Raw genomic sequence first — 16,929 nt, 5'->3', positions numbered from 1 at the left:
TTTGTTTGTACAAAAAGTACATATTTCGTTTACGATTTCTTCACGTTTCGCCTTCGGCTCATCAGTGGTTAAAGTAGTTCAAATTAAACCGCCACCTCCGCCTAACAGTTCAATTTAAACCGCTAAGCAGACGCAAGTTCACACAATTTATGTGATCCTTTAAGGATATTTCACAAGGTGCCATATCCTATCTCACGTCTCGAGCGAAAACTTGTGGCGACCGACTACTGGTTGCCGCAGAATTTGAACATCTTGGAATTTTTGGTTTGTATAAAAATTACATATTTTGTTTCGATGTCTTCGCGTGACGGTTCAATTTGAATCGTATCAAGCACTGATGAGCCGAAGGCAAAACGTAAAGAAATTGAAGGTCAGCTCGGGCCTCATCGTTGAAAAGAGATGATAATTAGAAGGCGTCACATCTGATGAACATAGCGGATGCGGCAGAAGTTCCAAACTAAGCGTAGAAATTGGTTCTTGAAACACTTTTTTGAATGTGGAGGAGTGTTGTTATACTGCAGATTGTTTTAGCCATGTCTTTGAGCCCTTTCTGGTGCGAATTAATTTGAGTTCGATGCGTTGTTCAAATTGATCGTTTGTTGAAGCTCATAGTACACTATTCCCTTCTGGTCTCACTGAACTAGGGTTTGGAATATTCATTCACCGGTTTTTAAGGCATTGTGAGCGAACAATTCCACCACTCACATAGAGGATGCCTTGCCAGCCAAAAAGAACCACACAAACAAAACGCTAATGGAAGCAAGTATATTACACATATACACAGATGGTACAGTGTGCTGGTATCAGATTCTTCACGAAGCACAGAAGCCGTGAATATAATGTTCTCTCTCATTGGTCTGAATGTCGTTCTTCTCACAAAATAATTCATAGCAAGCAAACTATCTTCACGTGGCTAGAAAGTGATAAAGAAATATATATATATATATATATATATATATATATATATATATATATATATATATATATATATATATATATATATATAGATATATATATATATATATATATATATATATATATCAATGGTAATCTGGTGATTTCAGCAAATACTACAAACAAACAAATGATTCGTTTGCTGGCTGCTAGAGAGAAACTAGTCAGTAAAAATTTCTGAAGTGCCCCCCCCCCTCCCCATTTTTCATGAGGTAACCGATTTTACAATAAGTGTTATTGTTTTGTAGTATTAGTACATATATACCTTTTCATTGTAATGCTTCCTGAAACTCAAGTTTTCTTTCGAATTATACGAAACTTTGCAAATGGATAAACAACTATTTTTGGCATAGAATGAAGAAAAAATTGTTTAAAAATGTTCATTTTTACTAAAATTTCTCTTTAAATTTTCCAAAGAAATCGATATTAAAGTACATTCTTCACGCGATTTTTGTCTCTGTTAAATACTAAAATGTTGCATATGTTATTGGTTTTCATAATCAACAAAAAAATAATTGTGCTCAAATAGGGTTTTTGAAATATTTGATTTGTTTTATACGCGCGCTGTATGCAAAGTGCACCGCGCGAGCGAATCGGCATGATGCGGCAGGGTTCGGTAGGGTGCGATGTCGTCGGTGTGATTGAAGCGAGCTGCGACAGGTTTGAACAAGTAGGCATAGAAAATGATTTTTTGCCTTTCTCATCTTAACTTTTTAAATTGTAGTATTTCGATGAATTTTTGCTGTAATATATGAGAGAAAATGAATAACATGAAAAGGGCATCATCACAGTACTAGGTTAATCTACCACAGGTTTTTCTATTAAATGTACGTCAGGAAATTTATTGATCACATATTATTTCACAATTTTTTTTTCATTTTTTCGTGTGGTTTGGACGTGAAAATAGTCAAAGAAAAAGCAAAAGTTTGTGATCATTCCGGAAAAAAGATTAACGATACAAGTTCAGTGCATTTACTGCACTTAGTGAGAAAGATTATAAAATTAGGACCTAGTGGAATTCTTTCGCAGCCTTACATGGGAAAAAAGTTAGCTTTGGAAGAACCGTGAAAAGACACGCGTGTAAAGTTAGTTTGCATCAAATCAAAACCAATCGAATTCCAACTTCCAATAATCTATTCAATTGAGTAAAGGATTTATTCAAACATATAAACTTCGATTTTTGCATGATAAACGAACCAGACATTCAGGATAGACAACGAATGAGCAACATCGATTTAAAAACGTAATGAATTAAAACTTAAAACTTAAATTAATGATTAAAACTACACGCGAATGTAAGTTTTTTTTCCGACAACGAAGAATTTGTAGTAAATGTTCTGTTCAAACCACCAGAAAATATAGAATAATCTAGAATCGAACTTGTGAAATAATATGTAATTAAAAAATTTCCTGACGTACATTTAATAGAGAAACCTGTTTAAATCTACCTAGTGCTGTAATGATGCCCTTTCCATATTATTCATTTTCTCTTATATATTACACCAAAAATTCATCGAAATACTACAATTTAAAAAAGTTGAGATGAGAAAGGCAAAAAATCATTTTCTATGCCTACTTGTCCAAACCTGTCGCAGCTCACTTCAATCACACCGACGACATCGCACAATTTTTTTTTGTTGAATATGAAAACCAATAACATATGCAACATTTTAGCATTTAACAGCGACAAAAATCGCGTGAAGAATGTACTTCAATATCGATTTCTTTGGAAAATTTAAGTAGAAATTTTAGTAAAATTGAACATTTTTGAACAATTTTTTCTTCATTCTATACCAAAAATAGTTGTTTATCCATTTGCAAAGTTTCGTATAATTCGAAAGAGAACTTGAGTTTCAGGAAGCATTACAATGAAAAGGTATATAAATGTTAATGTAACTAAAAATAGTATAAAAAATTCGAATATCGACGAAATAATTCACGAACATGTTTGTAGATACTAATACTACAAAACAATAACACTTATTGTAAAATCGGTTACCTCGTGAAAAATAGGGGGGCCACTTCAGAAATTTTTACTCAGTTCCTGCACTCTTGTTGTTTCTGTAAATAAAATTCCTGCTAAATAGCGTTTAATTGAAATAGTGCATGATAGTTAATCAACCAATAGGATAAAAATGAAGTCTTTTAATCAGTATCCCGCATTGAACATTTTTCTATTGAATTTTCATTGCGTATTGCTATGACCTGTGAGAGCTGTGAAAAACACATGTCCCCATCGGTGCCAGTGCACACAAATTTGGACATCGAAGAAACATTCGACAGTTAAGAGCAGTGCGGTAAAATTTTATTTTCAATCGAATAATATAAGATGAAAATGAGATTTATGGCCGTTGACCGTCAGCGTATCCCTACTAATTCATTTGACTTTTGCTGTCATTTTCAAGTGAAGCTCCCAAAATTCATCGTCAGTTGAATAATCGTACCTAGTCATTTGAAGTTTTGCTTGCTCAGTTTCAAGTGCCAAGTAGTATAACTGCTTCATTGTCTTCGCTCTTGGTAGTAAGCAGATTCGAACGAATAGAATTATAAATGGAGTAAAGTATTAAAAATGAAATATGAAGGAGGAAACAATTAATTTATGTGTATTATGTGATTGATATTTCAGCTATGTGATTAGTCTTTCATCAATTATCTTGAACCAATTCGAATGTTTACATGAACCTCATTTGAAGGCCGCTCTCACACTATTGAAAGAGATATTTTGTTACTTCAAGAGATCAACTGACGGTAATTAAACTGAGCCTCGATTGAAGAGAAACGAGTGATGAACTGAATGCTGCTCGTTCGGGCCGTCAGCAAACATTGTGTGTGTCAGAGAGTGAAGTTTACTGCAGTGGAGAGATCGTCAATTTGTTCCACATTCAGTTTCAATTGAATTGAATAAAGTTTTACTGCACTGGTTAATACTATGTTCACACCGGCCGAAAATAACATGTTTTAACGATAGTAATATAAAGTTAAAACCGCACTGTTCACGCTAAGAAAAATGGTTGTACCTATCTGCGTTGCCAGGTCATTTATCCAAAAATCTGTATTCGGCGCAAAAATCTATCTGTATTATATCGGTATCAGAATCTCTTCTACATAAGTAATAGAAAATTTCACCAAGAGGTGAGCAAAAAAAAAAGGTCCCACGACAACCTTTTCTCATGTCTATTCAAGCTAAAAACCAAAATCGGTACTTATCTGTGTGATCCGTGAATGATCGGTATTTTGGGAGTACATATATGTATGGTGGTATAGAGGTCAAAAATCTGTATAAATTCCGAGAAATCGGTATACCTGGCAACTTTGGTACCAGTTTTCAGTTTTGTTTTATTATGATTACATGGCTACTTTGATGGAAAACTGCCGTTGTTGAACAGCTTGTCAATTGACATAGTCGAAAAGTGAAGGAAAATGCTAGCAGGGTTGTGCTTTACTGACAATTATATCATGTTATTTCGGGAAAACATGTTTTAATGTGACGTTTCTGAATATGAAATAACGCAAAAGTAAAACATGTTATTTCGCTTAAAACATGAAACCAGAGTTAAAACCTGTTTTAACTCATAGTGTGAACATAGCATAAGAGACAGTCATCAGTCTGCTAGCGAAATCTGAATAGAGCTCGATGAACATTAGAAAAGATCTCAAATGCAAATGGCAGTTTCTCTTTGTTTATTCACTCTTTCAATTATTACGGCATGTATTTTCCAACAATATCTTAACTACAGATAGAAAGTCGATGGGTTCAGTCGTTATTCTATGTAGAGTTAGAGAGAGGGATTGCCTATAGGACCGTAACAATTGAAAGAAAAAGTAAACCAAGAGGAACTGTCATTTGCACTTAGGACCTTTTCTCGTGTTTGTATTCATATAATCTTCATCACTTCCTAGCCCCGTGAAGATAGTTTGCTTGCTTTGTGTTATGCGGTTAGACATTCTCTCTTACCGAGAGTTAGACATTCTCTCTTTTTCTCAAAACGATTCGGTCTTGCATTGATGGTTGTCCTAGCGTTACCCATGATTTTTGTTGCATTTTGTATTCATTTGTGTTTTTTGCGTTTCATATCCATTTTGGTTCATCGGTTGCTATCCGATGCAAAAAACTCTTTCTTTCGTGGTGATAAAAAAGCATTCCGCACAGAGTTTTCCACTTTTACGTCTGCCGTTCGTTCAGTTTGTGTGGAATCTATTTACCAACCTTTTGAATTTTTTTTTCCATGGCTCTCAGGTGATCGGAAATGGCTTTCTGAGGGACATTCCACTGCTTCACCATCATTCGTCGTTTTGTGCATCAGTTTCGGTCAATAATGATTTTTCGATCGATTTTTGCGCATTTTGTAAATAATATTAAAATCGCCGTTTTTGAAGCGTGGAAGTTTTGAATAGAGCGGCTCAACCACCAAACCGCAATGAAATATACATAAATATATTTGATCTGATCTGATGACAACAGATCGAGATTTTAAACGAGAAGCCCCTGGTAAATATTTAACATGAACTCATCAACTACAACGAAACAAAAATTGTAAGTCTCAGCTGAAGAAACGTGACACAAAAAAGCAGCAACATTCGTCTCCATCGATACTTTACATATAGCTTGTCCACTCCATCGAAAGGTAGGGGAAAATCTTATAAAGCGCCCCTGCTAGCCAAAATGCCCCCTTTCCTTTCTTAAGCATTGAAGACTTTTCTGAACCAAAGTTTTATCACTAACACTATCTTTTCGTAGGATCTTTCTGCTATGCAAGTTTAATGGTTGTCGTTTGCAGGAAAGTATGAAAAAACTAAAAATTTCATTTGGCAGCTTTTCGATGTAAAGTTTTGCTTCGACTAAATAGCTGTTTTATCCGCCATTTCTTAGACATACTGTGTAACTTTATGGACATTTGAAGAAGCATAATGCATCATTGTTGTGGGATAAAATGTCTTTTGTTGTGTGTCATGCCACTGATTTGTTGTGAGAGATATTTTACGGCTGCTGGGGCATTATGTCCGAGGCGAGCGAAAAAAACTAAGAATGTAGCCGTTTTGGAAAATGTGTTTGTATCAATCAATTCTCATCTTTTCTATTGTAGTCATTGAAAATTATGTTCCTCATCCGTATTCAATGAAATACTTACATTCTCGAGGGAAATATATCAATACACTTCGAAATATCTCAATGTTTTCTTAAGGGGGGCATATTATAACACTTTACCCTACTCCAAAAGGTTGAAAATCAATACACCGAACAGTATAGGAGAAAGCAGCTATGAAAAAGGATATTGCGGAAATAGCCATCGAAGCGTAAATGACAAGAAAAATAAGAGTTTTTTTTTATTTTGTTACCTTTTTCCTTCCGCGGTTGTTGGTTCTAGCTTTGCACGGTTAGTAGTTGAACCTGGAAAATGAACCCGTATTTTTATTTCATTGCAGACAGGGAGAGCGAAAGATCGAGCAAGTATGAGAGCAGTCCTTTAACCGGCAGTCACTAGTACCAGCACAACGTCATGACCTAAAAAATACTAAGGAATCGAAACACAACCGTAAAAATATAAGACTGAAAGTCAAGGGGAAGGTCGAAGCATCGTGAAAGTGTTTAACCAGTAAATAGGATGTATCTCTAGTCTGCACGAGGGGATGAGTGCTAGTGCAAAAGCGGAAGAATCGACGATAAAAGTTTGCTCCCATGTTTGGAGAAAATATGTGCTGCGGAAAGCATAATATCCTACCTCCCATGAACATAGGATGTTCACGAAGAAATTCAAAGTTCTGATCTCTATTATCTAGCTGTTAGTAGGCACGTTTAAAATTTTCCGAATTCTCTAGCCAGCACCGGTTGTTAAAAAGTGAAACAAAAACCTTTTTTTTCAAATATTTCCGGTTTAAAATTTCTAACGTGTACTTAGCTTAGCTGAACAGTAGTGAAAAAATTCTCTCGGTGTGCACGATATTTGCTTGTGTGTAAAGGAATATAATAAAAATAAATTCGATTTCGTGTAAAAGTAGCAATTTTAGCTTCCATAAAGGTAGTAAATTGACGAAAACGTGTGGAGTGCTCGTGGTATTTCGTCCCGACCAGGACGCGACTGGAAAATAAAAATAAGATAAAGCGTGTTTCCGCTAGAAATCTGCTAATAATGGCTCGTGGGTGAGACGGGAATAGGAGGTAATAAAAAAAAGTGCTCGTGATACACAAATTCTAAAGGCAAAGTCGTATGCAAAAGGTGTTTGCTGGAGAGTGCATGTATCTTTCGGAATAGCAGAATGTATACCGAATACGGTAAACGACGGAATGATGAACGTGACGCAATGATGGCGAACAGAAGGATTACGGTAAGTTAATTTTATAACTGTTTTATTAACCATGTCATGCGTAATGTTCTCTGCGGTTCTATCACCATTATGCATCAATACAGCTACATTAAACCAACAGATCTATCAGAAATGGCCTTCGCTATCATAACGTCACTTGAATCCTTGCATCAAGGACAACTCGCATTATATACTTACAACCACACAAAATGCTACGGGTTTATTTGCCCGGTGCTTTCATTGTTTCTCGTTCTGAACAGCTATGAATTGTAGGAGATATGGCGACAAGTTTTTTTTTTACGGACGAGAATAGCTTGAAAGCGGTGCATTGAAGTGCTGATTCCCTGAAGCCTGTTCAACTGTGTGATTTCCAATGGTAGATTTCCATCTACATAGCACTACATGACACCTCAGGCAGTTGATTACGTGTAATGGAAAAACTGAACTTTTGTGGTAGGAGTAATTAAAATTTCGCAATCAACGCACCAAATTAAACTATATACATTTCCATGATCTGTTTTAATTTTTTTCTTGATTGAATTTGGGTCATACAAATGTGACATTTCCAAAAACAACTTGTTCAAAAAGTTATACAGCAAAATTGAACAATGTTAACAGATGGAAGGAAAAAAGATAATTATTTCAGTTGATCTCGAAATACATCTCGAAATACATACCGGGTTCGAAGTTTGATGAGCAACCAGAATAAAAATAGTCACTCCATTCACGGTACGAAGGAGGGGAAATAATTTCGAAAGATATCAGATAAGAAAATTGTATCCTGAGCTTGTTGTTATGTAAGCACTTCTATCGCGGTTGAACGGATTCCGAAAGAAAAAGCCCAGAATATTGAAAAGTTTTTCCAACCCTCGTCTGGAGGATACAATACCGCTCCAGCTAGTCTAGCGAAAAGAAAACCCCATTATCAACTTATGGGGACTCGTTAGTGTCGGAAAATGTACTAATGTTATTAGTGCCGGGTTTCTGTTGGGCTTATGTTGGCGCCACAAAGCGACAAAACATTGGCAAACTTCAAAGCATTATTATTTTTTGCTCCCAGCTTGTGTAAAATTTGTACTATCATGTTGAAGTGCTTAGTTCTTATCACGGGAATCCGTAGCAATTTTCAGGATTTATTTCTGCTTCTCATGCTCAAGGAAACTTCTACATAAGAGTGCAATTAGTCTGTGATATCGTCAAAATGTTGAACGTTCAATCGACATTCAATTTTGTTCAAATGCAGTTGCAGCAACTTGTTTGATTGAACGAAGCACTGTCCAACGCATGCAGCGATTCGATAGATCGTAGGGTGAACGTACCCATACTCACTTTAGCTTTTCGTGTCGCTCAAAGAATGGGATGAAAACATATGCTTTTGTTTCAAATTCTTGTTTTCGCTGTTGAATTAGTACTCCGCGTTCTTCACATTAATTTTGGAGTTGATTACAGCTCAGAATCGGATCTCAGATATCGAATGCAATGCGATAATTTTATGAGATGAATATTGGCACGTTTGCCCTGATACATTCCAAAATAGTACGATATGAGTTTTCCGGAAATTGCGTTTCGTCGATTGGGCTGTGTTTGTCAATTGGAGAAAAAAAACAGCTTCCCCAGTGCTGTTGTCGTCATAAATGTATCCGAATCGACTCGTTTGATAACGGAAGTCAATGTGAAAAACAGCATGAAATTGCTTGTTTTTGGAGTACCTATCGTGATACAGTCAATAGATCCAAGTGTCTCGAAGGCCTAATGCAACGATCAAAGGAAATTGCTTTCTAGACGGAAGGTGAAAGCCTATCAAAGGAAGTTCCCAAAAATTTGTCATATATGAATGGCACTCACAAATTAAATTCAGTAAAATGAAAACAAGGAAAACTTCAAATGGGCTGTTGAAGGAAGTCTACTACTGATTCGACAGTTAAAAGTTTTGTTTTGAAATTCCTGCCGGTTTAGAAAAGATGTATTTTCATAAAGACTGTCCCAGAAAGTATAGACGCAACCAAAAACCGCTGCCATTTCGCAATGGTTCAGAATCTGTCAATTTTTATGGCTGCGTCTAGTTGTTTACACTCTTCTCTAACTACTTGTGCAGTTGTTTATTCGTTTTCATTAGTTTGTTTCAAAATGCGTGGACTTTCAGAAGAACAACGTCGAAAACTTGTGTACAAATGGTGCACAGAACGCGGACTGTCACTGAGAAAGATAGCAAAAATGGAAGGAGTAAGTGAAAAAGCCGTGCGAAATGCAATCAGGAAGTTCGGTGAGGATAACACCTTTGAGGATAAACCGAAAACGGGTCGAAAAAAAGGTCCTGCTAACCCTCTGTTGGGTAAACGTATACTGAAGGCGTTCGAGCAAAAGGAGGTTTCAGTTCGGGATGTGGCCAAAAAAGTGGGCACTTCGAAGTCAAATGTTCTTCGTGCTAAAGAACGTTTAAATATTCGAACCTATAAGAAGCAGAAACAACCAGAACGTAGTCCGAAGCAAGAAGCATCGATCAGGCCGAGGGTTCGAAAGCTGTACAATACGATTCCTGCTGGAAATTTGAACTGCATAATCATGGACGACGAAACCTACGTGAAACTCGATTGCAAATCCTTGCCGGGACCACAATATTATACGGTGCGAGAAGGGCAAGTGTTAAACCAGTCCGAGACATCGATTGAAGTCGAAAAATTTGGTAAGAAAGCTATGGTCTGGCAAACAATTTGTAGCTGCGGTAAGATTTCGAAACCCTTCATCACCACTGCTTCAATGAACAGCGAAATATACATCAAGGAATGTTTACAAAAACGACTTCTACCCATGATTCGAAGCCATAAGGATCCTGTTGTTTTCTGGGCAGATCTTGCTTCTTGCCACTACTCGAAATCAACGGTAGAATGGTATACTACCAAAAATGTCACTTTCGTCCCAAAAGACATGAGTCCACCAAATTGCCAACAACTTCGACCAATTGAGGAATTTTTGGCATTAACGAAGGCACATCTTAGGAAACATGTCTCGGCAGCCGAAACCATTCAACAGTTCGAAAAAGATTGAAAAAAAGTGTCAAAACTTGTCGCCAAGAAGTCTGTACGGAATTTAATGAGGAACGTTCGCAAGAAGGTGCGCCAGCTAGTCTACAATGGCTAAGTAGCAAATGTTGAAAATAATATTCTGTTGTTGTAGTCTAATATTATCAGTATATCGAATAAAATTTGAATATCTAACACTTGTGAATTATTTACAGCGAAATCAATGTACGTCCATACTTTCTGGGACAGTCTTTAGTAGTTTTTAGTTCAGATGAAAGAAGTTGTTCAAAATTTCCCAAAGTCTCGAAATGATCATTTGAAGCAATGCGAATCTAGCAGGTCAACTATAGAATCTAAAAAAAAAAATCATTTTATTACGAACAATCCGATGATTGGCATTCGATTTAAGGTGTACTTTTTTTAAAAATCGTATTTCTATAGATATATTATCTGCGAAGTTTCAAAGTAAAACTTCGATCAGTTTCGAAGATATATTTTGTTTTTATTTTACTCGCACCCAGCCACGTCATTGAAGCACGTTTTCTGAGAAACAAGTCCGTTCACATAATTGAAAAATGTATGTGAGCCAATCGACAATAATTTTTTCTACTTTGTACGACATTGAACAGAGAAGTGCGTGAACCTCTGATATGGAAAAAATACTTTTACCTGTTTATGCCTTTCTCATATAGAAAGGTTATGCAATCATCGTGAAAACCGACTTTTGAACCGAGGCCCAGAGGGCCGAGTATCATATACCATTCGACTCAGTTCGTCGAGTACGCAAAATGTCTGTATGTGTGTGTAACATTTCTTTGCACTCACTTTTCTCGGAGACGGCAGAACCGATTTTCATGAACTTAAATTTAAATTAAAGGTCTTGTAACCCCACACAAAGTTCCTGAATTCTATTTGAATCCGACTTCCTGTTCCGGAATTACAGGGTGATATGTGCAAAATAATGAAAACAAATGCACTTACTTTTCTCAGAGATGGCTGAACCGATTCTTACAAACTTAGATTCTGATGAAAGGTACAATTGCCCTATGCAAAGTTCTTGAATTTTATTTTGATCCGACTTCCGGTTCCGGAGTTACAGGGTGATAAGCGAAAAAAAAATTATTTTAACTTACTTCCTCACTTTTCTCAGAGATGGCGTGACCGATTTCAACAAACTTAGATTCTAATGAAAGGTTTCATAGTCTCATAGAAAACTGCTGAACTTCATCCGGATCAGACATCCGGTTCCGGAATTATATGGGGATGTGTGTTAGAAATTGAATACCGTCACTGGAAGCGGCGAAACAAAACACGTAAAAAAATTCTTAACTTGTCTCGAAACTATTCCAATCGGTAGCCATTGTCAATAGAAAACCAAACAACCCGATTCCGGCTATGCTGGTTCTCGGTTTTTGATTTCGGAAGCTTCGGAAAAAACAGTAAAATAATTTCTAAACTTGCCTCAAAACTATTCCAATCGGTAGTCATTTTCAGTAGACGGCCAAACAATCGGATGTATATATTTCTCTCTAGAAACGTACATTTATTGAGCTAGCCACTCACATATCTCAGTCAAAAGGAATTCATATTTCATCATTACAAGGCGACATGTGCTGAATCCACTCACTTCGAATAATGCGTAGTTACTCCGCATGAATAGCCCTTTATTAGTTCAACCCTTAGTTGTACATATGAACATTAAACAATGCTTGAATACAACTCGTTTAGTATGCAGATTTGTGAAGTGGCTAGCATTCTAATGCAATACGAGGCTTATTTGAAAAATAAGAGATGTTGGCTCATGCTTCAAGCTTGTTTCTCTAGTGGACCGAAAACTGCGATCTGATCTTCGATTGACGCTATTAAAAATTTTAAAAAGATGATTTACCTTGTGGTCGTCTCTCCGGTTTAGTTTTTTTTACGCTATATGCGGAGTTGGGAACCGAACCTAGGTAGGCTACGTGAAAGGCTATGGTATCGCTCCTCATATTGAAAATGGGATTAACTCGCAGGCAGTGAGCTTCTTGCTGTGGGTTGAAAGAAGCTGGTGCAGTGGCTTGAAAAATGCGAAAAAAGTGTCTGGCGATTATGTGGAAATATGAATTAGATTTGCAGGAAACTAAATGTGCTAAAAATGGCTGTTTCATAAGATTACATATATTTTTAATGACAAAATGGATTTTATTTCTCTAATCTTCCTCACATTTCCAATGAACGATTCTGAAATGTGAGGACTCATAAGTGAAAAGCAAGTTTTGTTTATTTATGTAACAATTTCAGATTTTTGTAATTGAATTCAGATTCGCTTTTGCCAACTACTAGGGAATTTAGAAGCAATGAAATTTTGTCAGTAAAAGTTAGTTTTTAATCAACATGGAAATTTCAATTATCACTTCCCCAAACGTCATTAAACCAAGGAATATTTCGCTATATCGGTCCAACAACATGAGGGTATTTCGAGAAAAGGTTAAGTTCGTTGTATTATCATTTCAAATCCTTCTAGCTGTAGAATCTGCCCAAACGCTTAAACGTTGTTAATTGGCCGGCAAGAAGCATTTTGAATGCACAGTGTTTGCAAATAAACATCGTCAATGCTTCAAAGTAAATAGCCATTGATTTCACCAAATGAAGTAGTCATAAGACTTTTGTCATTATTAAGATTGTTTAACATTGTCTGCCGTCATAACACGACTGGTGCAGTTAATTGCAAACCATTCATCCAGATGTATTTGATACTCAAGTTGTTTTCCTCTCAGTTATGAAGTGAGGATCGAGAATTTTGTTAACAAATCACATTTCCTGATGATTCCGATCAAATTGCGACACGATATCTTGCTGTGGATTTCACGGATAAAAATAATTATTGAGGGTTAGTTTTAACGAAAGGCACTTCTGCTGGAAAGTTTCTGTTGAGAAAAACACGTGAATGTTTATATCTTATTTTGTTCTTTGTTTAATAATGTTTGGAGCTTTTAAATAATTTCCTGAGTAGTGATGATTTTGAAAATATTCCTTTTGGAGAAATGGTACTCGAAGAGGTGTTTTTTTTTTCATTTGCGTTACTTTTTTTCATCAACTGCTTTTGGCAGTCCACGCGAATACGAAACGGTAATTATATTAATTATCGTAGAAATAATTGCCTCAGAAATTAATGATCTCGAAGCGATAAGTTGTGATCCAAAATAAACAAGTAACAACTTAACGTCAATTATTTTCTGCTACATTCTAATTAACTTGAAGCTGATATATATTTCGTATCTGATTGACGGTAAACATAGTTGGTCAGGCCTTAGTACCGGCCTGAAGACGTTTGCCAGCAGCTCTAACAATATAGAAGAACACCGCCAGTAAACCCAAAGAGCAAACGAGCCATCTTGTTTCTCATATTGCGCTAGCAGCAAGTTTTGCCCATCCTTTTGTCCGGTCCGTATCGCCATAATTGAAATTGAAAATGCATCGTAAAAGAGTCTGAGTGTGGCAAGAACCATTTTTCGGTGATTTCGTTAGTAAATGGATCCACTCAAATGCTTAAGAATGGCTTCATTCCATAATAGAGCGGGAGTAAAGTGCGAAAATCAGAACAAGTTGTACGGAGATAATAAGCAACTCGATTAGGCTATTAATGCTTATCTAGCAATATATATTAATTTCGAGAAGATATTCAAGAGCGATTCATCTGTTATTTAGAGCATTTCGTTATGTCGGTCCTTCAAGAATTGCATATTTCGTGAAGTATGCTAAACATGAAATTGAAACCGTACGAAGAAGCGTACGATGATTTCAAGTCAATCCACAGCAACACTCTGCCAAGTTACGAATGCGATAATGGCGGCGACATAATTGATAGAAGACCACTTGAAACGGAAAAAACAAAAAGAAAATGGTGTGATTTACAACCACAGTAGAAATACCTAATGAATCCTAAGTGGGCGTTATAAATCAATGGAATGTGCATCATGGGTTGTGTTGCGATTTCAAAAAAGTATTAGAAATGACTTATCACCAGATCGTACTGGAAGTGTAAACCAACTCAAAGATTTACCATGAATGAAAATTATTTTATCTTGTCAATGTACGGATACGTTTTTTCAATTTTGTTCTTACTAGATGGGATGAAAATCCGATTCGGATGAAACTTTGTCACGTTTTCAGTATGACAGAACATTTCTTTTGTACGGATGCAGAGACAAATTCGACTCAAGACTGATTTTTAAAAAGGGCGTAAATATTTTTGCATGCACTTTCTTCAAATCGTGGTAACTCGGAAAGTGTAAATTATTTAAAAATAGTGTCCAAGAAGAAGTTGTAGAAAATCGTTGCACACTCTTGAAAAGAAATACACTGTGAAAAAAAGTTGAATAGCTTTTTCAAAAATATGAATACCAACAGAAAAACAAAAATTATGAAAAAACGTCTCTCTAATATTTGTTTAAATAATATTTTTAATCCTTCATCCGTACGAAACAAATTGTTATCCATTCGAAAAACGTGTGCCAAGTTTCGATCAGTTTGGAAAATGTCGATTCTGATTTTGCCAGTTTTTATGCTGTTAATTGCTCCTTATTGTCCACTCATATTTAGCCAGACATATGAAATTTCATTACGATGCAGCCTTTCATTTTGGCATCACGTAAAAGCTCTGAGCGCACATGCCATACTTTAAGCACGCTTTTGTAAATGAAAAATAATTACCCCGCTGAATACGACGTACCCACACTCTGCGACTCTGGAATAAAAATACAAACGCAAACACACTTCGGAAGCGGTTTTTAGCAATGCTACTGCGAACTTCGGTGACCTTTTTCGTCGATTGGAAACGGTTGATGAAACCTGGATCTATTTTGTTTCTAGAGAATTAGATGTATAAAATAAAATAAAAAACAAAAAATATGTTTTTTCAGTGTACACATAGAGAATTGCCGAAGACTCAAAGTCAATCGGACCGACTGTTTCTATAATATATTGTTTTTTGAAAATATTCAATAAATTTTTGCTTCGGCTTGGTAAGACTAGGCCGCCTTTAGCATCTTAGAGCTTAAGCAGTGTGTCTTCAAACTTATATTATTAAATTAACAAAAAGGAAGGCTAGAATCAAAATTGTAAACCGATTATGAGAATTTTCTCCATTGGCCATAAGAAGTTTAACCCGAGTCTGAAAAATCCAAAATTTGAAGGGGTTGGGGTCCAATAGGAGATTGATAATACCTAATAGCTCTCTCCGGACAGTACCAGCCTAGATGCCGTGTGGAATCCGGCGGAAAAAATGAACCAAGAATAGATCCATGTCGTAAAAGGCGACCATTGCAGGAGTTCCTTTTTCCTATTAGTTATCAGATATTTTCAATGTTTCACTTCTGATTACTCTATTTTACTAAATTATCTCTTCATTCAACCTATCAATTTCCGTCTAGCTCCGGAGAAAAGTTTTATTTGGAATGTTTTTTTCTTCCATGCATTTGATTGTCTTTCAGGATTATCAACTGAATGATAAAAATCAACTATTGCGCAAATCAGTTGATATTACAACGTTAATAACAGAGATAACATTATATGTTTCTCGGTAGCCGGCTACCCAGAACAACCAATATAACCAATTAATAATTTTAATAAATAATTAAAATAATAAAGCGATTTAAAAGCGATTAAAATATCAACTGTTTAGAATATGTCAATGCAATGAATCAACTATTTTGTCTTGTATATATATATATATATAACAGGGCTGAAAAGTCACCACTTGTGGCTGAACACCCAATTTAAATCTTAATAATTTAATTTTAACTCATATTCCAATAAATAGTTATTTAAAAAAAAAAAATAAAAAAAAAAAAAAAAAAAAAACTATTTTGTCTAAATCCAATTCACTCGTTTATTTTGTATCACGTAGACTTCCCGGGACTTCAATATAGGATATTGTTGAAACGTTCACTCGGGAAGTCAGTGAGTTTAGTGGTGCATCCGAGCATCTTGAAACCGGAACATACTGAGTCGCGCGCGAATAATACCAATACTGAATTTTACTAACAAATATCCTTCTCCCGTGACACTTGTGGAGTGCGCAGTAGTATTCCTTAGACGATCTACGTACGGGCCTGGACGGCGCCGGTACTGATCATTGAATTCTAGGATTACCAGAAAATGTACATTGAAGGATGATTTACCAGTCCCAGGTCAGATCATCTAGAAATTCCCTGTACAATTTCAGCTAATCCCGATCAGTAACATAGTGGCAACCAGGGGTGATGGCTCAAGCTCAAGCTCAAGCTCAAGTCTAAAAAATCCAAAATTTGAATTTATAAATAAAATTTTGAACTTTGATGGAATTGCTCAGAAGAGTGTACTGTTTTTACAAATTTCCACTGATTCGATTGGTTTGGGTAGCATATGCAGTGGTATTCAAACTATCACTATATGTAAAACACATGAAATTCTTGAAAATTCCACTTAACTAATGAAATGAATTAGAACTGTGGAAATCATGGTACATTTATTTGAAAAGATCATCAAACCGGTAAGATACATAATTGCCACCAGATTCTATGAATTTTATATGAATTTCACATTTTTTTCGGTGTATATTTCAATTGAATAACGATTGACCAAATCAAGTGTTTTTTACATACATGAGTGCTATACGTGCATTTTCACTAGA

General features: G+C 35.9%; 1 protein-coding gene across 2 annotated transcripts in view; it reads left to right on the top strand.

Annotated features, from left to right (window-relative positions):
* Window positions 1–16,929, top strand: part of LOC131431223 (facilitated trehalose transporter Tret1-like) — a 254,167-nt gene that overhangs the window by 31,154 nt on the left and 206,084 nt on the right. For both annotated transcript variants that reach the window (XM_058596816.1, XM_058596815.1), the window contains exon 2: window positions 6,379–7,278. In XM_058596816.1, coding sequence (XP_058452799.1) covers window positions 7,210–7,278 — 69 coding nt within the window. In that variant the 5' untranslated portion in view covers window positions 6,379–7,209. The remainder of the gene's footprint in view (window positions 1–6,378; window positions 7,279–16,929) is intronic.

The sequence above is a fragment of the Malaya genurostris genome, chromosome 2, assembly GCF_030247185.1.
Source record: "Malaya genurostris strain Urasoe2022 chromosome 2, Malgen_1.1, whole genome shotgun sequence".
Lineage (NCBI taxonomy): Eukaryota > Metazoa > Arthropoda > Insecta > Diptera > Culicidae > Malaya > Malaya genurostris.
The sequence above is the reverse complement of the archived record's forward strand: the minus strand, read 5'-3'. Positions and strand labels throughout refer to the sequence as shown.